Here is a 21,930-nt window from a genome sequence, read left to right as displayed (position 1 = left end):
AATACCTGGAACTCTACTCTTTGTCCAACATCCCATCTTCAATCGACCATCTGCTTTTTTGAAAATCACTGCAAGGACTTGGAATCGGGAGAGCCTACCCAGTGGCGGAGCGAGGATTTTCAACATGAGGGCCAGTCGTTACGGTGTCCGTGTCCGGGGAGCGGGGATTTCTCTGCTTCATCAGCAAGTGGTACAGAATCGGGGTGAGGTGGAAGGGGAGAGCCCTGTTCGTACCTCCTTTTCTAACACGCCGTGATTCGCCGCTGCCTTCGGATTGACCAGAGTTTGTCTTCGGGGCGGGAATTGAATTCCTTGTCACGGCTGGACGTAAAGTGAGGCAGGGCTCACGGATTTCGGGCCGCGACAGTCCATACCGGGTCTCCGTTTTTCCATAATGTGGCCTGCAGAAAAAGGGGGGTGCATGAGTTTTTGGCCTGTTACTCAGAGTCTGTCGATGTCCGATCTCCCGTAGTATGAGATTTTTTTCTCCTCCTTGATGTTGAGAGTGCGGGGATCTGTGAATGTGTGGATGTGACTTAGGCTCCTGGTTCCGTGTTTTTTCGATGAATTTATGAGAACGGAAACGGGGAGACCCCTCCCCGTCTACCCAGAAGTGGCCATCTCTCTTCTTTCACCTCGTAAGGGTCACTTTTCCTCCCGTGGTAGGGGCTTTAACTTCCTCGAGTTTCTACCCCTTGATGTTCAGCTTGTGTGAGAACCCTTTTTTTTTCTCCTTCTTGTTTTTCAGGTTCTAAATGGCTTCTAGGAAGTCGGGTTCAGATTTTCATGGTAAGTGGAATGTTTATCACTCCATTCAAGGTTTATTCCATAGCCCCGAACCACCGCACCCCACGATTCAGAGGGGTTCCGTTCCTTAAAGGGCGTGGTCGTATCGCGAGTGGCCGTACCGGGGGGTACGTCACCCCGTAGGCTTTTCACGTCAAAATTTAGGATTCGCTCAGAACCCCCAGAAAGTATACGGAGCCTCTGTACTTAGCTGTGTTTTGTAACGAACACCCCTGAACAACTGTGTCATCGCGGTTAAAGTAGTTGGAAACACGGCCTAGTGGAAAGAGCACGGGGCTGGGAGGCAGGAAACACGCGTTGTCATCCCGGCCCTGCGTCTTGCCTGCCGTGTGACCTTGGGCAAGTCATTTAATTTCTCTGTGCCTTGGTTTCTGCAGCTGTCCTATGGGGGAGAAATACCCATTCTCTCTCCTCCTGTGAATCTCACGTGGGTCAGGGACAGTGTCCGGCCTCATTGTTTCCTGTCTACCCCGGCGCTCAGTACAGCGCTTGGCTCCTGGACAGTGCGTAACAAAGACAATTTTATTATTGCTATTATTAATTAAAGGCTAGCATCATAAGAGTAACAGTAAATTATATCACAAACTGAAAAGAAATCCATTCAGAAATAGTCAAGTAGGAAAGCACAGAGCACAGCGTGGTGGGAGGCGGAAGGTAATGGGTTCTAATCCCAGCTCTGCCATGTGTTTGCTGGGTGACCTTGGGCAAGTCACTTCACTTCTCTGTGCCTCAGTTACCTCATCGGTGAAAAATGGGGATTGAGAGGGTGAGCCCAATGTGGACCAGGGACTGTGTCCGCCCTGATTAACTTGTAGTACCCCAGCGCTTAAAACAGTAAGCGCTTAACAAACACCATGATAATAGAAATCCGGAAGAGATCCAGTCCCTTAAGCCGGAGACGCCGAACAGTGCAGCGACTCTCCGGCTCTGTCCGGCAGTGTAGGCTGTCCAGAATGTACTTCCTGGCCGGGTGACCTCTCCTTTCTCCAGCCCTCCTGCTTTCTTTCCTCGCTCCCTCTCGAGCCTTTCTGCCATGTTGTGCTGCTTTCTCGCTAACTTTCTATTTCTAACTTTGGCGGCAGCCAGCTCAGCCACCCCCGTCTTCCTCTACCTTGCTGTTTCCCATCCACTGGCTCGAAGCCAGGCCTTCCCAGCCAAGGTTACAGGGCAGAGACACTGACAGGGGCGGGAGAGTCGGATGGGTGTGGGGGAAAAGCCCACGGTTCCTCGCCCAAGACCCTCCGACCTCCCATTCGCGCCAGATCCATCGGTCGATCCAGAATGGTATTTATCACGCGCTTGCCGCGTGCAGAGCACTGGAGTAAGCACTTGTGAGAGCAAAACACAAAAGAGTAGGGGTAGACAACCCCTGCCCAGAAAGAGCTTTACAGACCAGAGGGAGAGATGGAAAAAAATAAATTAGAGCTGGCTGTGGACACGGGCGCAGGGGGTGGGGTGAATATCAAGCGCCCCAGAGGAACAAGTGCATCGGTGGTGCAGAAGGGAGGGCTTAGTCGGGGAAATCCTCTTGGAGGAGATGTGAATTTAGGAGGGGTTTGACGGTGGGGGAGAGTGGGGGGAGGAAGTTCTGAGCCAGAGGGAGGACGTGGGCACCGGGATGGCGGCGAGAAAGGTGAGGTCGAGACGCAGGGAGAAGGTTGGCCCGAGAGGGGTGAAGCGTGAGGGCCGGGATGTAGTGGGAGAGCAGCGAGGCCAGGTCGGAGCGGCCCGGGGGCGGAATCGATCGAGGGCTTTAAAGTTTCTGTTTGACGCGGAGACGTCCGACGTTGTTGTGTCTGTCGCTGGGGCTGGGAAGCCCGGCTACAGGCCAGTGAACCGGAAGTGGTGGGGCCGGGGAAGGAGGCGGGAGTAGCGGAGGTGGCCCCCGTGGCTGCCGCCTAGAAGTAAAAGTGAAAGGAAGAACCACTGAATTACCACACAGAATAGCACAGTGGTGGGGGGCGGAGGGGAGAGGAGCAGAAAAGTGGCCAGGAGTAAGAGAGGGTGGGTGGGATGGGGGAGAAAAGGCTGTGAGTTAAGGGGGCAGGTTTTACCCGAACCGAGCGGACTTAGCTCCGGGGCGGAGCTCTGCTGGGGCATTTCAACAAAAGGTGTAGCTCTCATCCCCCAAGTTTAACGTACGGTGGGGGGCTCCGCCCCTAGGGTATTTCCGAAGAGCTTAATTTAATCTCCATGTGGCCCTTTTGAACGAGACTATTTGAGAAATGCAAAGCCAAGACAGCAGTCGAGTGGAACAAATAAGCCACGTAGAATGGCTCTCCCGTAGGCTGCTTTAATGTTGACTAGCGTATTACGTCTCGTCCTTCGATTCTCACCCCTTAGACGACGAACGTTATCCCGATGTCATTAAGGCTGTCTATTTTCTAAGACGGGGCACTCTCACACCTCTGTGTTCCCTCTCCCCGTCTATCCCTGAGGAGAATTAACCACCATCCCGCAGCCCGGCATCACGGAAATTATCAGATATTGATTTTGGGTTCTCTCCGGAGTAAAGCTCTTATTTGGCAAACAGTATCGTGATTTTGCAAATGAGGTGATTCGGGTGGTGAAACGATTCCGTTTCCTTCAATGAAATGGGCTGGAACCAAAACAAAACCGCATCTAAAGAGGCCGAGCACCGATGAATATAATCCGTTTCTCTGCCGAAACATGGCCGAAGGGAATATTTGTCTTCACAGGTGAAGTTGCCCTTTGGAGCAATTCGTTCATTCAGTCGTATTCATTCATTCATCCAATAGTATTTATTGAGCGCTTACTGGGTGCAGAGCACTGTACTAAGCGCTTGGAAAGTACAATTTGGCACCAGATAGAGACAATCCCTACCCAACCACGGGCTCAGAGTCTAGAATAGCAAAGCTGAATGGAACCACTTTTCAGCAGCAGTGCATCTCTGCTCCCCACCAGTCAGTCAAACAGTGGTATTTATTGAGTGCTTAATTATGTGCGGACCACCGTACTGAGCGCTTGAGAGGACAATACAACAGAATTAGCAGACACGTTTCCTGCCCGTAAGGAGCTTACGGTCTTGGGGGCACGGGGAAGGGGGTGTAATTATCCCCATTCTAAACGACTTGGTCTGCCGCCTCTGACTTGATCCTCATTAGGAATTTCGAGGGGCGAGGGAGGGAGTGTTGGGTTATTTTGGTCACACTTCTGACCCAGCAAAAAGCGGACTGGTGGATTGATTTTTTTATTTTTTCCAGTCCCGTAGGGGAGGTAATTCAGCAGCCGGTATCCACATCAAGCCCTGGCTCTGGGTCACGAGGGAACAGGCCAGCCAAGCCCTTGAGTTGTGCAAACGTGGACGGGACAAGGCCAGAGGAGCGTGTCCCCGAGGGGATTGTCGCGGGGGGCCGAGCCGGGGGCGAAGGATGAGAAGGGGGCCTTTGGAAGTAGATGAGGTCAGCCAGGTGGAGGGCAGCTTCCAATCGATCGAGCAGTGGCGATTTTTGAGCACTTACTGGGTGCAGAGCACTGTACTAAGCGCTTGGAAGAGTGCAGTACAGGAGTTGAGGGGCGTGTTCCCTGCTCAGAGCAAACAAACCTGAGAGGGAAAATGTCAGGGCAGTGTTTTAGTTCTAATCTCTCAACTCTTAGAGTTTGTTGTTATTCTGGGAAAGCTCTTACTATGCACCAGACACTATTCCAAACCCTGGGCTGGGTACAGATTCATCGGTTCGGACACAGTTCTTGTCCCACGTGAGGCTCACCGTCTAAGTAGGAGGGAGTAGGACAGGTGATAATAATGATGATGGTATTTGTTAAGCGCTTACTGTGTGCAAAGCACTGTTCTACGCGCTGGCGGAGATACCAGGTCATCAGGTGGTCCCATGTGGGGTTCACAGTCTTCATCCCCATTTTACAGATGAGGGAACTGAGGCACAGAGAGGTGAGACGGCTTGCTCAGGGTCACACAGCAGATGAGATGACTGAGCCACAGAGATTAAGCGACTTGCCCAGCAGATACACGGCAGGTCCGGGATTAGAACCCCGGTCCTCCGACTCCTGGGCCCGGGATCTTTCCACTAGGCCACGCCGCTCGTCTTGTACCGTAGAAACTTGATTCCATTTTACTGAAGTCCCGCTGACGCCTTCGAGCCGCCCGTCGGGAATGCTTCACTCCGAAAAGGCAGTCATCTGTTTCCATACCAATTTCCTCTCATTTCTCAAGCATCCCCCCCAAAAGCCAGTTGGCTCGGGAGATGAAGAAAGCTATTAGCGTATACCTGTTGCCGGTAAAGTTTCATTAAAGGGCACAGGGGAGCCGCTGGGATTCACGCGGGGATCGGTTAGCTGTTAATTGAAAAAACGTTGTACGGCATCAGGCGGACAGCTGGGCGTGGTGGTTTACCCAGAAACCCAATCCTTGTTCCAGGGACTTGAAAATTTCCCAAGTCTTTTGTGAATTTAAACCGTCAGCCCATTTAACAGATGATATTTTCCATGTGTCCTGTGTACGTCCCGTGCTGGCAAAACAGGCGCGACTCACAAATGGGTCGTAGAATTTCCTGAGCACCTACCGTGGGCAGAGCAGCGTGCTCAGTGCTTGGGCGAGTCCAGCGGGAACAGAGCCCCCTTCCTACCCTCAAAGAGTTTCCAGGCGAGCCGTGCAGTCCTAGGTTGAGGTCGAATCGGGTGTAACCTCACAGAGTACCATGTCAGAAGACACGGAATGAAGTGTTGACGTGTTTAGTAAGCCCCATTTGAGTTCAACGTGCCACATTTTGGAGTGAAACTCTGCAGGAGTTTGCGGTCGAAAGGCACAAAGAAGGAAATGAAGACCCAGTTATAGCATTCTAGAAGATGGGAAGAAGACCTTGAGCCCGTCGTTGGGAAGGGATTGTCTCTTATCTGTTGCCGAATTGTACTTTCCAGACGCTTAGTACGGTGCTCTGCACACAGCGAGCGCTCAATAAGTGCGATTGAGCGAATGAACGAGTGGGTCAAAGCTCTCACGATAGAGGGTTTTGTTATGGTCAGGACTTTTTGTTATGGCATTTGTAAAGCACTTACTAGATATAAGGTTGGACACGGTCCCTGTCCCACATGGGGCTCATAGTCTTAATCCCCATTTTACCGAAGAGGTAACGGAGGCCCAGAGAAGTGACTCGCCCCAAGTCACACAGCAGACAGGTGACCGAGCCGGGATTAGAACCCAGGTCCTTCTGACTCCCAGGCCCCGGGCTCTATCCACTAGGCCATGCTGCTTCTCATGAGTCCACAAGTATTTAAGCCCTTACTCTGTGCCAGGCACCGTATTAAGCACTGGGTTAGTTATAAGGTTGGACGTAGTCCATGTACCCCATGGGGCTCCCCGTTTTAATCGCCGTTTTGCATTTGAGAAAGTGAGGCACAGAGAAATGAAGCGATTTGCCCAAGGTCACGCAGCAGGCAAGTGGCAGAGCCGGAATTAGGACCCAGGTCCTCCGTCTCCCAGGCCCGGGTTTTCTCCATTAGGCCACCCCGCTTCCCTAAGAGGCGTTTCCTGCCCAGTGTCATTTTTGGGCTTGTAATTGGAGGTGGTTGCGATATCTGTGACTGACCTGTTTTCAGTGGTTGGGCACAGATCTGGACGTTAGCCTCCCAACCGCTTAGTACAGTGCTCGGCACACAGAAGGCGCTCAGTAAATAACAGAGGTGGATTGATTAGCCCTTAGTTGCCAGCCAGGGGTAGCAGGGCTTCCCAGACCTGCTTATTGTTAACGCCCTCGGGATAGATACCGAACTTTTGCTAAATTTCAGGGTGATCCTTCCCGAAGGGATTCTACCGTACACTCCCTTTTGCCATAATGCGTGTTTTCAGGATACGTCCTACGTAAAATAGAATTAGGTAACACCGTTGCAACGACGGGAGCCCATCCTGGCTTGGCGTACCGCCCCGCAGAAGAAATCGCTTCTGCGTGCCATCGTGTCGTCGGAATGGGACCGGAGGACTCTGTCCCCCAAGACGGAAGGCCGATAGCAGAGTAGGGTAGAGCGTGGGCTTGGGCGTCAGAGGATCTGGGTTCTACCCCCAGCTCTGCACCGTGACCCGGGGCAAGTCGCTTCACTTCTCCGTGCCTCAGTTACCTCATCCGTAAAACGGGGATTAATACTCTGAGCCCCAACCTGATGAACTTGCTTCTACCCCAGTGCTCATCTGGGCACAGAGTAAATGCATAACAGATATCACAGACAACAAAAGTGTGCGCCGTGTCCTAATTAGAAGCTTGGTGTGAGTTAAACCCCGGGCAGTTAGGCGAAACGGTGTCCTCGATCCTCTCTCCGAGTCTTCCCTACCATTCAAGTTTTTGCGTAACCGTCTGACATTTGTCGATATAAGCAAATCTGAAGTTGTCCTGCAATAAGAGATGAGGTTGTGCTAAAACAGATCATGAATTCACATATCTCTTTTTGATGAGTCTTTTTCTCTTCCTCCCCTCCCCCCCTTCTTTTTCCCCCCAGGGCCTTTCAGTTACCTCGACGATGTCCCATTTAAGATAGGAGACAAATTCAGGATCCCCGCTAAAGTTGGTTTACCCATCGGTTTCTGTTTACCTGACTATTCACAGATTGTCAAGGAAGCACAGGTAAGTGTTTTCTCCGTTGACGTTAACCGTCTCCGGCTTGAACCGCGAGCACCTTCAGGTGGTAGATTTTTCCGTTGCGGATTTTCTTTCCTGAAAGCTTCCTTTCACTCCGCCGATATGAACTCCCTGGCTTCCTGCTGTGATCTCTGTGTAGTCTGATGTTCAGGCCCGCTGGTAGTCGGCGTTTAGGCTGGCTGTGACCTTCGCACTTGGCCGTGACGATTTGAGCCCGAGGCTTCCCAGAAATCCCAAGAGCTAGATTGTGAGCACGTAAAAAAGGACCAAAAATGTATTTCCGTGTCTTCTATCGGTCCCCGTACAATTACCTAATTCTCTATGAGGTAGTTTTCCAGTTCAGTTTTACCTCTGCTGTCCAACCTTCTCAACTGAGATTCGCCCCCGTGGCACGGGCAGATTGGAGAGGGGAAGAGCGAAATGGGTAGAAAGGGCAGGGATTACTAGAATTCTTTGCCAGGTTCCTCTTGGCTCCCAAGTTGAAAAGCGACACGCGATCCTGACAGGACATTAGTTTTGCAGCAGTGTCCCGCCGTTGGCAAACCGGCAAGGAAAGTGGTTTGGGAGATGTAATGGGAATAGTTTGGATGGAAGTTGGTCAGGTCGAATGAAATGAAAGGTGAATTTCCGTCGCTGAACGTACCAGTTAGTGCTGTGATAGTTACCCCTGATGCTGCCGTATACCGTTCCCGGAGTCACCGGACTCAGACCCCTTCCCTGGGCCGATTCTTACCACGTCGAAAGTGGATGTAGGTGTCAGGAGGGCGGTAAGCAATTTTCTTTTTTTTAACGTGTTCTTCTGCCGGCCTAACCCAGAAGCGGGAGCCGCGATTCCTACTCTTGGCTTGCTTGCCTATTTATTTATGTATTTATGTGGTATTCGTTAAGCACTTACTGGGCGTCAAGCACCGTTCTGAGCGCTAGGGTAGATACAAGTTTATCAGGTTGGTCACAGGCCCATGCAACTTCACAGTGCAAGTTGAAGGGAGGAGGATTTATTCCCCATTTTCCAGATGAGGTAACAGAGGCCCCGAGAATTGAAGTGGCTTGGTCAAAGTCACCCAGCAAGCAGTTGGCCGCGCCGGGATTAGAAACCCAGGTCCTCTGACTCCCAGGCCCGTGCTCTTCCTTTCAGGCCATGCGGCTTCCTGACTGGGCTGGTGCAGAATGGGGGAGTTTCTCTTGTTCCGTCCTGCCCCTGTAATCAATCAGTAGTATTTTTTGAGCCCTTACTATGTGCAGAGCACTGTAGTAGGCACTTGGGAGAGTGCGGTATAACAGAGGTGGTAGAAACGTTCCCTGCCTACAGCAGTCTAGCTTTTAACGGTATGCTATCACCAAGCATCCCTTCCGTACGGGGCCGTCGCGTATCGATGAAATTCTAGCATCTAGAAAGGAAGTCGCTTCTCGGAGCGCACGGGATTGGACCGATGGGGTGTCACCGTCACGACACTGGCTGAGATTGGGCAGCTCGTTAGACTCAAGGAAATGGGATCCGGTTGCCCTCTTCAGGGCGGAAGCTCGCAGGGAGTTGTCTTCCAATCCCTGCCGGAGTCGGACCTTCCGGATATCATCAGACTAGAAATCTGTGCCGCGTGACCCCGGAAAAACTGAACCGGACCGTGTTACATCCTCTACGTCTGGATCCGGGAATCGGAGACCTGGATCTTATTCTGCTCTGCCCGTTGGTTGCTGCGTGCCTTGGCAAGTCACTTAAATTCCGTGGCCTGGGTTTACCCCATAGCTGTCTAGACCAGCTGTGTTTGAAGGTTGCTTTTTTTAATGTTGCTTTTGGTTTTTGTCTTTCCCCTCCTTTCCCTTGGTTTCTGCAGGAAGTGGAAAATCCCCCGGCCCTGGAACCGAGGACAAGCTGAGTAATCCCACTGAAGGGGTGGCTCAGAAAAATGGCTGGCCAGCCCCTGCCTTTGAGGTCCTCGGGAGTCGCTGACTGCAGCTCTTCTCTTACCATAGGCGTCCCTCGGGGCCTTTCACTCGGCACAGGGATGCCCGGGTGCGGAGAGGGGCGGCTGGCTCATCACAGGACCGTCACCCTGCCTGCTGCAAAAACCACTCGAAATAGCCGGTCCCGTTGGTGGCGGAAATGTCCTTCCTGTTCTGGACTTATCCGGCCGAACAGGGACAGGACTCCAAAACCGGCGCAAAACGGTCGACTCGTGATCATCACGGGGAGCTGAGGAGTAAATCACGGCCCGAGAGAAATCCAGAGGAAATGGGGTCTCTTTCGGAGAGTTCGATCGATCAGGGAATATTTTTTTGACTGCTTACGGTGTGCATAGCACTGTATAAGCGCTTGGGGCAATACAATATAACGGAGTTGGTAGACACATCTCTACCCACAGCGAGCTGGCAACCGAGAGGGAGAAGATTGTGCTGGCTTGAGAAAAATGCAGAGGCCCACGTTGAAAGCATCGAGATTTCCTGTTCCTTGGAATTTAACTATTCGTCCCAAATCTGAGGTAGGCCTTTGATTCAGCTGACAAGCCATTTAAGGAGGTAGACTCTGCCATGCTATTTGGGGATTCAACGCCGTCGGCCGCTCTGACATTCAGAACATATTGGCCAGTACGGTCACGTGTCAGCCGCTGAGCGTTTGGATGGTCCTGACCCTTATTTTTATTTTTTTTAATGGTGCTTTGTTAGTGCCTACTACGCGCCAGGCACTGTTCTAAGCTCCGGGGTAGATACAAGGTAATCAGGTTGGACGCAGTCCTTGTCCCAAGTGAGGCTAACGGTCTTAGACCCCATTTTTTACAGATGAGGGAACCGAGGCACAGAGAAGTCGCCCCAAGGTCACCCAGCAGAAAGCGGTGGAGCTGGGCCTAGAACCCAGGTCCTTCTGACTCTCAGGCCTCTGCTCTGTCCAGCAGGCCACGCCTATTTTAGAATCCCAAGAACCTATTGGCAACACATCCGGCCACATAAAATGCCAAAAGGAAACCATTTGTTTCTAAAGCAGGCATTCTCTTTTAGAGAGTCAAAGCGGGGTGGTTGTCGGCCTCTGCGGGCCAAAGTTATCAAAGGTTTCCCAAGAAAGTGTTGATTTAGTCCATCCTCAGGTCCCTCGTCCTCCTCGATGGGGGTGACTCCTCCCGCTCAGCGCCGCCGACCCGCTGAGTGAGACCCGATGGCAGGAAAGACAGGTTGAACCGTGGAAACCTGGGTGCATCTGGTGACGTCGGGGTGCCCGAGAGCTGTGGCGGCGCCGGGACTTCATAAGACAGACTCGGGGGATACCCCTCCTCCCCACTTCCCCGCGGAGAGCCGGATCCGCAGCCAGATGCGGTTCAAACGTGCCGGGGGATGGTGTCCGCCCCTTTTAGGAGAAGCTCACTATGGGCAGGGAATGTGTCCGCAGCCCTTCCGTCTCCAAGCGCTTAGTCCGGTGCCCTGCACGTAGGAAGCGTTCAGTAAATTACGTCGATGGATGGATGGGGGTTGGTCGGGGCTGGATTTGCTCCGTTGATCCCTTGGGGAAGGAAGTACCAAGATGAAGGTGCCGGTTCTTTCTTAGGCGCCGCGTGCAGCGGAGGCGCAGTTCTTTGCTTCCGAAAATAACGTCGCGGGGTCTGTGACGCCAAGTTGTTAGGTAGGGCTGTGCGGTGTCAAGTCCCAGCAACAGCAGCCCTCCGTTTCCTCCTATTAACGGGAACACCTTCGCATACCACTGAACTCTGTCCTTCGAGGCTCCTTCTGGCCAAAGGAGATCCCAGCTAGTCGCGGAGGGGCAGGGTGGCTAGATTGGGCTGTCTCAGTCTCATTTTAGCTAGTACGGACACCTTCTCTTCCGACAAGCTACCAAAACAATCTCCCGTCCCCACCCCAGCCGGTGGTGCGGAAGAGCGGTGCGGTAGCTAAACGACGGGCAGGAGAGAGGAAGGGAGAAGCGAGAGAAAGCGGATAGTCCTCTACGGACCGGTTCCCCTCGGGCAGCCAACAGACTTTTCCTTCGGGCGGTCATCTCTACCGAGGGCCTCCCAAAGGCCAGGACCCCACTCCCCCACCCCAACTCTCCCGGGCCTGGCGAGTCCCAAACCGTGGCCTTGGTTTGGCATGGGTCCGGGCAACTGGACGGTGAGTCCGGGCCGAAGAGGAGGAGCGTCTACGCCGCACTTGCGGGACGGCTCTCGGCCACTCTCGGGGATCCTCCCCCCCCTCGACCCACCATGGAGCGATCCAGATCCACCCACAACCTGGCTGGGTTCGGGTTTGTCCCAGAGGTTCGGGATGCAGTGGCCGGGCCTGACCCGGGCGGGGTCCCGTCACTCCCCCTAACGCCCCTCGCCCCTCCGAGTCCTTCCCGCCGATTGGGCGGCGGCTGGAAACTCTGACCTCGGATGGTTATCTCGAACCTCTTCAGGGGTGAGGAGACAGCGGATGAAGCCGTGGACGGAGGCCCAGGCTGGCGGGACGGAGCGTCGGGGGACTCTAGCTCCGACTTCCTCCTCACGTCCCCCGGCCCGTGGGGGATTCCCCTTTCCTTTGGCTCCGCGGCCCTGCCCTCTCCAAGGAGAGTCCGGGCATTCTAGGCTGGGCTCTGGTGGAGGGGCAGAGGCAGAGCGGGTTCTCCTATCCTTCTGGAAACCATGCCGTCCTTCCCTTAGAAGCCAGGGAACCGTCGAACCACCTTTACTGTCCCACCGTCCGGTCAGTAAAGAGCTAAAGGCAACATGGCCGCCGAGTCCCCCGAACGGGTCCAGGGTCGCTCGAAGGGGGAATTAGCTTTTTCCAGTAGCGATTAGTGATGTTTGGGCTCAGTGTCCAAAAATAATTCACCGTTCCCGTTTTCTTTACGAAAGACCCAACGATAATAGGAAGCGAAGAAACCACTTTACTGAATTGAACGGCACGTGGCGGTTTTTACAGTATGGAACAGCTGACTGGCGGCAGTTAAGGGCTATTTTTTGTTGTTTTTTAGCCCCCTGGGATGAGAGCTCAAACCCAGTCCACCTTGCTTTAAATACTGATGACACTTGCAATCCTTGCTAATGGGCAAGGGACGACTTAGACTGTTGGACTGGAGGACAAACTTTGGTAGTCACGTAATCCCTGCCGTCTGTGTGACTACGTGCTTCACCACCGTATCTTAATTCCAAGGATTAGTAGGGTACTTTGCCCCTAGGAGCTTAATAAATGGAGAAGCAGCGTGGCTCAGTGGAAAGAGCATGGGCTTTGGAGTCAGGGCTCATGAGTTCGAATCCCAGCTCTGCCACTTGTCGGCTGTGTGACTGTGGGCAAGTCACTTCACTTCTCTGTGCCTCAGTTCCCTCATCTGTAAAATGGGGATTAAGACTGTGAGCCCCACGTGGGACAACCTGATTCCCCTGTCTACCCCAGCGCTTAGAACAGTCCTCGGCACATAGTAAGCGCTTAACAAATACCAACATTATTATTATTAAATACTACTCCCGCTACCAGAATCTCAAGTCACCCGTGAGCTGAGGCATTGCTCGGCCCTTTATTTGACGGAAAAATAAATGGGAAGTGTCTTATTTGCTCGATCTCTTTTAGGGTCTGTGGGTGACCCCTCCTAGGCTGTAAGCTCCCGGCGGGCGGGGAACGTGTCTGCCACTTCCATTATATTGGACTCCCCCAAGTGCTCAGAAAATACGATCGACTGATTGGCGCAAGGGGCAGGATTTGTCAGGTGAACTCGGGGGACGGCTGTTTTAGGGGCAGGCAGAGGGCTGGGGAGGAAAGGGAGGGAGAGCAGGGAAGAGAGAGAGAGCACGAAAGAACAAGCCAGAACTTACCATCTTGCTGCTCGAGGGTGCCGATATCCACTCGGCCGCCGCAGCGGCCTCACAACCGTGTGGGCGTCGCGGGGCGGGTTCTGGCTCGGAGGTTGGCCATCCGGCCATTCCGACTGGGCTCCGGGACTCAGGCGACTCCAGGATCTTCACGCTGTCGATCGTATTCAATTTATTGAGCGTTGACTCTGTGCCAAGCCCGTACTAAACCCGTGGGAGAGTACAAGGTTTTACACAGGCTGGGCAGACCACCAGCTCTGCCCTTAAAAGACAGAATTCGGGCGCAGAGGAGGAAATAAAACGGCTGTCATTCTTCTTTTAACCCAGTAAATTCTCCTTTCGAGGAAATAACCCCCTCAAGATACCTCTGAACCGCCAGTTAGCAAATCGCCACCGTTAGGCTCTCGGGCGTTTGGCTTGGGGCTTGCCGGTCGGAAATCTACGTTGCCCTCTGAAGCGTAGCTGTACTTAGTAATGATGACGATAATCGTTGGTATTTGTTAAAGCGCTCACTTGGTGCCAACGTTGTACTGAGCCGGAGCAGGTACAAGATAATCAGGTTCCGGGAGGCACTCGGGAGGCTAGATAGGAGGGAGAAAAGGTTTTGAATCCCCATTTGCCAGATGAGGGGAACTGAGGCACAGAGACGTGAGCGACTGTCTCAGGTCCCACAGTAGGCGAATGGTGGCGCCGGGATGAGAATCCGGTCCTTTGACTCCCAGGCCCCGCGCTCTATCCACTGGGCCACACTGCTTCTCATTGGTCACGGTAGAGGGGTGCCGTGTTCTTCTCACTTCAGCCCCCCAGCTGTCGTGCCACTTTACGGAAGAACGACGGCCCAGTGCTCCCGGGGGCCCAGCTACGGCCCGGACGATCCCCAGGCGATTCTCTTAGACTCTGGCCCCTCGGCTCAGGAAGAAACCTTCTGGGCGGTTTGCCCCGCGTGCGGTTCCTCTCACCATATGCCCCCTCAGCGCCCGGGAACGACAGTTCCTGGTTAGGGCTGGGCCAGGCGGGCCCCGTGGCTTTTTTGGGTGGTCTCCCCGAGCGAGTAAGTGGGTGATCCGTGAACTCGCAATCGGGTGGGGGCTGATCCCCGGGGGCCCAGGCTAACATTCCTCTCCTTGCTCTGGGCAAACTCCTCCCTCGTGGATTCGGTGTGGCGGCCATAATCCAGCGATGACTATTCCAACTGTGGCCTGGTAGGCTGGCTGACCTCTTTGAGCTCCAGTTAAGAAAAGGTCCCGGGAAGAAGCTAAGGAGCAGAACGGGAACCAGTGGTGAACTGGCACGGTTGGAAAAAGGACCCCTGAGCAGAGCGCAGACCGTCTGCGGGGAGATGGCCTTCCATCGGCCTCAGCCCCTCATCCCAACGGAGGGCAGAAGGTCCGCGAGCCGGGTCGACGCAGCGACGGAGGACACGGTGCAGCCCTTGAATGGGCCCGGTTTGATTCCTCCGTCCCGGGGCCCCTCCCGCAGCCCCAGCGTGGACCCCTCCGCACGAGCGGAAGACAGGACCCCAGTTTTTGCCGATATTTGGAATGACGGGGACTTGGGCGTTATTGGACTCCAGAGGTAGGGGCGAGGGGGCAAAGTGGTGGCCGTGGACGTCAGTGGTTTCTGTATTCCTATCCGACCGAGTATCGATCGAGCCCGTAACCGTGTGCGGAGCGCTCTCCTAAGCTCTTGGGGAAGTACAATTCGAGGGAGTCTTCACGGAGAGATCACAGAGATCTTTACTGCGATCTAAACCCATGGAAAGAGCACGCGCCGGGGAGCCCGTTCTACTCCCGGTTCCTCCCCCTTGTCTGCTGCGTGACCTTGGGCAAGTCCCTTCTCTTCTCCGAGCCTCAGGTACCTGCTCCGTAAAACGGGGATTCAGTTCCCGTTCCCCCTCCTCCTCGGATCGTGAGCCCCGCGTGAGACGGGCACCACGCCTGACCCGACCGTCCGGTTATCTTCCCCAGCGCGTAGAACGGTGCTCGACGGGTAGCGGGCGTTTAACAGACACCGCGGCTAGTATCGTCTCCGTCTCCCTACCCTCCCCAGCCCCTAGGTCGTTAAGCTCCCTGCAGCCGGGGACGGTCCTCGGGGGGCCGTCCTCCGATTCCCTCACGCTCACCTGGAGGCTGTGGACAAAGCAGGCGCTCCGTCAGTAGCGGGGCGGCAGAGTAATAATGATATTTGTTAAGTGCTTACCACGTGCAGAGCACTGTTCTGAGCGCCGGGGAGATACAGCGTGATCAGTTTGTCCCAACGGGAGGCTCAGGTTAGACGTGGCGGCCCTGGCGTCAGCGGGGGGGAGCCCCCCGGCCACCTCCGACCCCGCCGACTCACCGTGGTTCTCTCTCTCGCAGTATGACTTCGCCTTGGAGAGGAGGACGATCGAGTGGGCCGAAGACGTCCGGAAGATCCAGGAAGCGCAGCGGGAAGCCGCGCGGCAGGCGGGAGCAGAAGCCGAGGGGCCGGTCGGTTCCGGGGCCGGGGCCGACGCCAAGCCCCCGGGCCCCGCGGACGTCCCCGCCTCCCATCAACCCCGTCCTCCAGCCAGCTTGCAGCACAACAACATTCTCACCCCAACCCGGGTCAGCAGCAGCGCCCCGAAGCCCCAAGGCGCTGAGCCGCCCCAGGCCAACGCGGCCTTCAACCCCGCCGACTTCGAGTGCGAAGAAGGACCCCTTCGACAACCTGGAGCTGAAGACCATCGACGAGAAAGAGGAGCTGCGGAACATTCTCGCGGGGACCCCCCGGGCCCCTCGTGGCCCAGATCCTGGACAGCAACTTGCCCAAAGGAGGGCCCGGGGCGCTGCTGCAGGAGCAGGAGGTCCTGGCCTCCCTGGAGCGGGCCGCCCTGGACTTCAAGCCCCTCCACAAGCCCAACGGCTTCGTCACGCTGCCGCAGCTGGGCGGCCGGGAGAGGATGTCGCTGTCTTCCAAAGTCTCCCTCCCGCCCGGCCCCCCCCGTGAGCAATATCAAATCCCTGACCTTCCCCAAGCTCGACTCGGGAGGAGGCGAGCCGAAGACGGCGCAGCGGCGAGCCCTTTCCACGGCCGCCGCCGCCTCCGCAACGGCACTTTCCTCAGTTCCCTAAAGGGCCCGCTCCCCAGCACCGAGCCGGCGACCTCAACGGACACCGGGGGCCGGGGCCCTCGGCTCGCGGGCGCGGACGGCGGCCCGGAGACGGCGGCCCGCTCCCCCCCGCCCGCCCGCCTCCCCCGTCCCCGGCCCGGCCGAGAAGCACGGGAAAGAACGGCGGCTCGCGCGAGCGCTGGCCGGTCACCGGTAAGGCGGGTCTCTGGTCGCGCGCCCGCCTGGCCGGGAGGGGCCCGGCGAGTCCCCGGGGGCGCGCGGGCGCGGTCTGGCGGAGAGAGCCGGGGCCCGGGGCTCGGCGGGGCCCGGGTTCCCGCCCCGGCTCTGCCGCCTGTCCGCCGTGCGACCCGCCGGCGAGTCCCGTCACTCCCCCGGGCCTCGGTCACCTCGCCCGTAAAGTGGGGTTTGAGGCCCCGAGCCTTGTGTGGGACGCGGACTGTGTCTTTCTGTCCGTCCGTTTTGTTGGCTTGTTCTCCGGGCCTCCCTTGGATTTCCGCGCTTCCGGCTGGGCGCCGAACCGAGCGCTGGGGGTAGATACCGAGCTGGGCGCCGGCTTTAGCGGGGTGCCTGGCGCTTACTAAGTGCTCAGCGGACACCGTTTAGAATCGATAAAGGGTCAGAATGGGTAAGTCTGGGTCCGCCGGGCGAAGGTGGGTGTGACCCACCTCCCTTCTTGGCCCCTGGCGGTCACTCCCGCCTTCACCCGGCCGGCCCAGACTTACCCGTTCTTAAGACGACCTAGGGAAGTCGGAGATGGAGAATGGAAGGTGGGCGGGGACTCAGGAGGGCGGCGAGCAGCGGACGTCTCCTCTTCCCCCCCCCCACGCGCCTCGGCCGCCAGCCTGCCGGCTACCCTCCCCTCCTCACCCTCCCTGCCTTAATTGCCCTCGGGCGATGGTGGACGTAGTTTCCGATTAGAAGACGGGGCCGGGATCAAGCCCGACGGGGCGTTGGTGGTGGGCTGGGACTGACTGACTGACTGCAGCGCCTGGACTTTTTTTGAATGGCATTCGATAACGCTTACCGTGTGCCGGCGCCGTACGGGCGCTGGGGCAGATTCATCCGTTCGTTCAGTCGTATTTACCGAGCGCTCACTGTGTGCAAAGCACTGTACCGCGCTCTCGGGGCGAGGACGACCGAACAACGGACGGACGCGAGCTCGTCGGGGCGGACGCGTGCCGTGACCCACGTGGGGCCCCCGGCTTTAATTTTCCCGGTGAGGGAACCGAGGCCCAGAAGAGTTCGTTCGTCCGATCGTATTCATCGAGCGCTGAACCGTGGGCAGGGCACTGTGCCGAGCGCTTAGGAGAGTGCAAAATAATAGGCAGACACATTCCCCTCCCACAACGAGCTCACAGTCTCAGACGGTCACTTGCCCGAGGTCACAGAGCGGAGAAGTGGCCGAGCGGGGATTAGAGCCAGGTTCTTCCGAGTCCCGGGCCCGCGCTCCAGCCACGAGTTCCCGCTGCTTCTCAGGCGTGGGAACGACCCCCGTCGCGTGGCTGCTCCCAGCCCGTCACCCGCTCCTTTCCACTTGGCGAAAGCCCTCCCGAAATCTCATCACTTCCAGGAGGCCTCCCCGAAGCTCGCTCCCTCCCTCCTCCCCTTACGACTCCTCCTGTCATTTCACGGCCACTTGCAGCGCTTCTCTTCCATACTTAAGCTAGTAATAGTAATGGGTGTGTTTTTTGAGCCCCATGTAGAGCACTGGCTTGCGTCCAACCTGCTTCGCTTCTATCCGTCCCAACGTGTGCTACGGTGCCTGGCGTATACTGAGCACTTAACCTCTTCTCTGGGGTTGGCACCGGAGCAGGTGTGGGCTTGGGGAGGACTCCCGGGCCCCTCCCCGCTGCCCGTCCCCCCCGCCCCTCAACTCCGGGGCCTGCCCTCGTTGGGCTTCGGGCTACCACCGGGTCCTCACGACCCGGCCGACGGCACCCTCCATACCCACGGCCCCTCGCCCCGCCGACCCCGGCCTCCCCCCGCCACTCGGGGTCCTCCCTGCTCCTGAGGGGCCCTGGCCTGCGTCCCGGTGGAGATCCCGGTGCGCAGAAGTCAGCATACAGTGTGCGCGCGCGCGCGTATGCGCCAGGGGGAGGGAGACCAGGAGAGCGGGTTGACTGGGCAGAGGGCGGGTGCAAGGCGGCAGTCGTGACCCAGCCGGTCGACGGTCCAGGCAGACCCCCCCCCCCCCCCCAGGCTCCAGAGGGTCCCCGCCGAGGCCACCCCGGCTCCTCTTACTGCCCACCGGCCCCCTCCGTCCAGTAAGGGGGCTCTGCCACCCCAGAGAAAGGAAACGGGAAGGGAGGGCCTGGAGTCTTGCTCGGCCCGAGAGGACCGTCATTCCAAGCGGGAGCGGCCCAGACCCGCTTGGCCGCCGGGAGGGCAGCCGGGGGCGGTGGTCTCGGGCGAGGGCTGGCCTCGCTCCCCCTCTGAGTTGGCCCGCCCGGCGCGGTGGGTCCCGGGGGAGAACCGTTAAGATGTCCAGAGCCCCTGGGGTCGGAAAGTCGTTCCCCCGTTGAACAGATGGCCGGGAAACCGACTTGAATCGGAAATGGGCTCGGGGCGACCGTCGGCAGGGAGTAAGTACCCGACCCTTGACCCTCTCGCGACCCTGTCCGGAAGCGGTGGAAGTTTCCTCATTTCCTTGCCGGGTCGTCGTTGACCGTCGGGTGTTTTCGGTGTGGCTTCCCTTTCCGACTTCCCCGGCTCAGCGGGGATCGCTTCGATATCTCCCCCCCGGCCCCCTAGACCATGCCTGGCGCGCTCCGGGAACTGTGGACGGCCCGGAGCGGCCGCGGAGGGGAGAGTAGTGTCTGACCGGGGCCTGGAGAAGGTGTGAAGAAAAACCCCTCCCTCCCCTCCCTCCTTCTTTGGGCCTAGGTTTGGTCGCCGCCCAAAGAGGAGAGCGGTTTAGCGGTCGTGCGCCGCGAGGGATGAGGGGATGACGCGGGGGGCGGGTCAGGCCGGGGAAACCGTGTCTCTTCGTGGGCGACCGGGATGACGTCCTGCCCTGCCCGCCCGGGTCTTCTCTCCTCCTCCTCCGCTTAACCGCCCGGGCTCCGTTTCTTCTCTCCGCTCCCCCCGCCCCGCCAGGTCCCAACCGACGACGTCCCACCGTCGCAAGCGCCCACGGCCGCCACCCCCGCCACCCCCCCCCCACCACGGCCACCGCCACCGGCTGCTCCGCCTGGTCGAGCGGGCCGGCCTCCCCCGACCTGCAGGGCCTGTCGTCCGGCGAGCGGCAGTGCGTGGAAACGGTCGTCAACATGGGCTACTCCTACGACCGCGTCCTGAAAGCCATGAGGAAGAAAGGAGAAAACATAGAGCAGGTGAGCGGCCCCCCCGGGCCCCGCGGGCCCGGGGGGGGGGGGGAGATTTGGGTGTGTCGGCCCCTCCCGGGAGGCGTCGCAGGGAAGGAGGCGGCTGTGGGGCGGGGAGAGATGGTGTGTGGGGGGGGGTCCAGCCGTAAATATCGAGCGCTTACTTGTGGGCGGAGCGCTGCACTAAGCGCTCGGGAGAGTACAAGGCAACGCATTCCGGCGGGCGGAAACGCGTCGCCGCGGGCGTCCCGCACCTCCCCGGCGGGCGCCCCGTAATCGCCGCCGCCTGCGCCGCTCCCCGCGTCCGGTGGCTGCCCCGGGCCGGGGGGCCGCCCAGTCTCCGGGGCAGGATGGTCACCGCGTGGCTTCTCCCAGGTTCTCGATTACCTGTTCGCCCACGGGCAGCTCTGCGAGAAGGGCTTCGACCCTCTGCTGGTGGAGGAAGCGTTGGAGGTGTGCCAGTGCTCAGAGGAGAAGGTGAGGCTGCCGAAGGCTGGGTCGGGGTCCGTCCGCCCGGCCCGCGGGAGGGTCGTCGGGTCACCCGTCCCGGCGTATTTCGTGAGCGCTCACCGCGTGCGGAGCACTGGGCCGAGCGCTTGGAAGGTGCAGTTGGGCCACAGAGAGAGACGATCCCCGCCTCTCGACTCCCGGCCCCTCCCCCCGCAGCCGGTTGACCGACCCGAGGGTTAGCCGGGGCGGGCGGGGCGGCGACCCCGGCGGGCGGCTCCGCTTCCCGGCGACGCGCGGGGGCGAAGGGGCCGGGGTTCCGGTGACCGCGGGAGCCCCGTGGTGACCGTCCCCCCCTCCTCTCCTTGCAGACCGCAGAATTCCTCCAGTTAATGAGTAAGTTTAAAGAGATGGGCTTTGAACTGAAGGACATTAAGGAGGTTTTGTTGTTACACAACAACGACCAGGACAATGCCTTGGAAGACCTCATGGCGCGCGCGGGGGCCAGCTGAGAACGGTACCCCCACCCCGACGGCCCCCCGCCCTCCCCCCCGCCGAGATGGCGCCGGCCCACCCGGCGGAGACCGGCCTGCCCCTCGCTCTTCCCCGGGGACGGAGAGGACGGATTTCGCGGGGATTTGGTTTTTTTTTTTTGTACGTCGTCGGAAATACCAGCTGCTCTCTGGTCGGGGGAGGCCCTGGTCGGAACCCTACTGGGTTTTCTTTTGAGGTTTTTGTTGGGGGAGATCCTTCCCCTACCCCCGGCGCCGCCCCCCCCACGCCCCCGGTCCTGGGTCGCCCTCTCCTTTCCCGTCCCTCCCCGCCCCCCAGCCTAGCCACGGAGGGTCGTTCCGCCGCCCCCGCCGGAGTTCACTGTAGATCCCCACCCAAGTCCCCGGGACTTCGGACCGTGGGGGCGCGCGGAGGGGCCGCCCCGGTCGGGAGATGCTTTCACACTGCGCGCGGCCGGGACGGCCCCCGCCGTCGCGGCCCGGCCGGGCGGACCCCGTAGTGCAATGGAGAGTGCCCGGTTTCCTTCGAAAGCCGGGCGGAGAGTCGGTCTCTACACTTAGTGCAACACTGGTTTCCCAGAAGCCCTGGCGGGACGAAGGTGCCCCTTCGGTTTCCCGTTCCTTCCGGCCCCCGGCTCCTCCCCGTGTCAGCGACGGCAGCGGGCGTGCCACGGGTCTTCCCCCCGCCCCGGTCACCCTCGACCCTGGAGCGGGGCCGGCGCCCCGACCTCCCCGCCCCGGGGCCTAGGTAGGTTATTTGGGCGGGTGTCCCTTCTAGGGAACGAGTCGGCCGCCCGCCCGAGGGAGTCGGTGTCGAAACGGCGAGTCCTCTCAAGCACTTTTAATAAAAACCAGCTGCCCTTCTAACACAGCATTAGTTCTGATCTCTCCCTCCCACGCTGTTCTCGGAGGAGAGTCCCGAAGCTTCGGAACGACATACTCTGTACCCGCCTAGTTACTAGAAATCGGTTTCGGGGGAGGGGGGGCTCCGTTTTGATAGTACGAAGTGTATTATGTTGTACATTGTTAAAGATCTAAATACGTAAAGTAGCCTTGATGAATCTAAAGGAGAATTTGCTAAATATTTTAATTCTGCAGAAAGAACTACTAATAAAAACCTAAAAAAAAGTCACCCTGGTGGAGCGTCCGCCGTCGTGGGGCTGGGAGGGCGGAGGAGGAGGAGGTTCGGAGGTGCCGGGGTCGCGTTGGGTTGCTCCCGCCGGGGGCCAGGGCCCCAGCCCCGAGGTCCACGCCTTGTTCCCGCGTGCGGCCCTGGGAGGAGAGCCGCCCCCTCTCCCCCGCCGCGTCGCGGCCCGGAAGCGGCGGCACCGCTCCCGCGGCCAGGTTCCGACGGGGCAACGGGCCAGGGGCCGCTCC

At 58.2% G+C, this 21,930-nt stretch overlaps 1 protein-coding gene across 1 annotated transcript in view; it reads left to right on the top strand.

The window, feature by feature from the left end:
- UBAP1 (ubiquitin associated protein 1) overlaps window positions 1–21,685 on the top strand; it is a 49,521-nt gene extending 27,836 nt beyond the window's left edge. The window contains 11 exon segments of the mRNA XM_029059850.2: window positions 749–789; window positions 7,273–7,397; window positions 15,538–15,852; window positions 15,854–15,925; window positions 15,927–16,130; window positions 16,132–16,210; window positions 16,213–16,274; window positions 16,277–16,463; window positions 19,218–19,603; window positions 19,970–20,071; window positions 20,413–21,685. Coding sequence (XP_028915683.1) covers window positions 756–789; window positions 7,273–7,397; window positions 15,538–15,852; window positions 15,854–15,925; window positions 15,927–16,130; window positions 16,132–16,210; window positions 16,213–16,274; window positions 16,277–16,463; window positions 19,218–19,603; window positions 19,970–20,071; window positions 20,413–20,553 — 1,707 coding nt within the window. The 5' untranslated portion in view covers window positions 749–755 and the 3' untranslated portion in view covers window positions 20,554–21,685.
- Window positions 21,686–21,930: the final 245 nt, after the last annotated feature.

This window comes from Ornithorhynchus anatinus, chromosome 3, assembly GCF_004115215.2.
Source record: "Ornithorhynchus anatinus isolate Pmale09 chromosome 3, mOrnAna1.pri.v4, whole genome shotgun sequence".
NCBI classification, from domain to species: domain Eukaryota; kingdom Metazoa; phylum Chordata; class Mammalia; order Monotremata; family Ornithorhynchidae; genus Ornithorhynchus; species Ornithorhynchus anatinus.
Note: the sequence above shows the minus strand (reverse complement) of the source record. Positions and strands in the feature narration are given on the sequence as shown.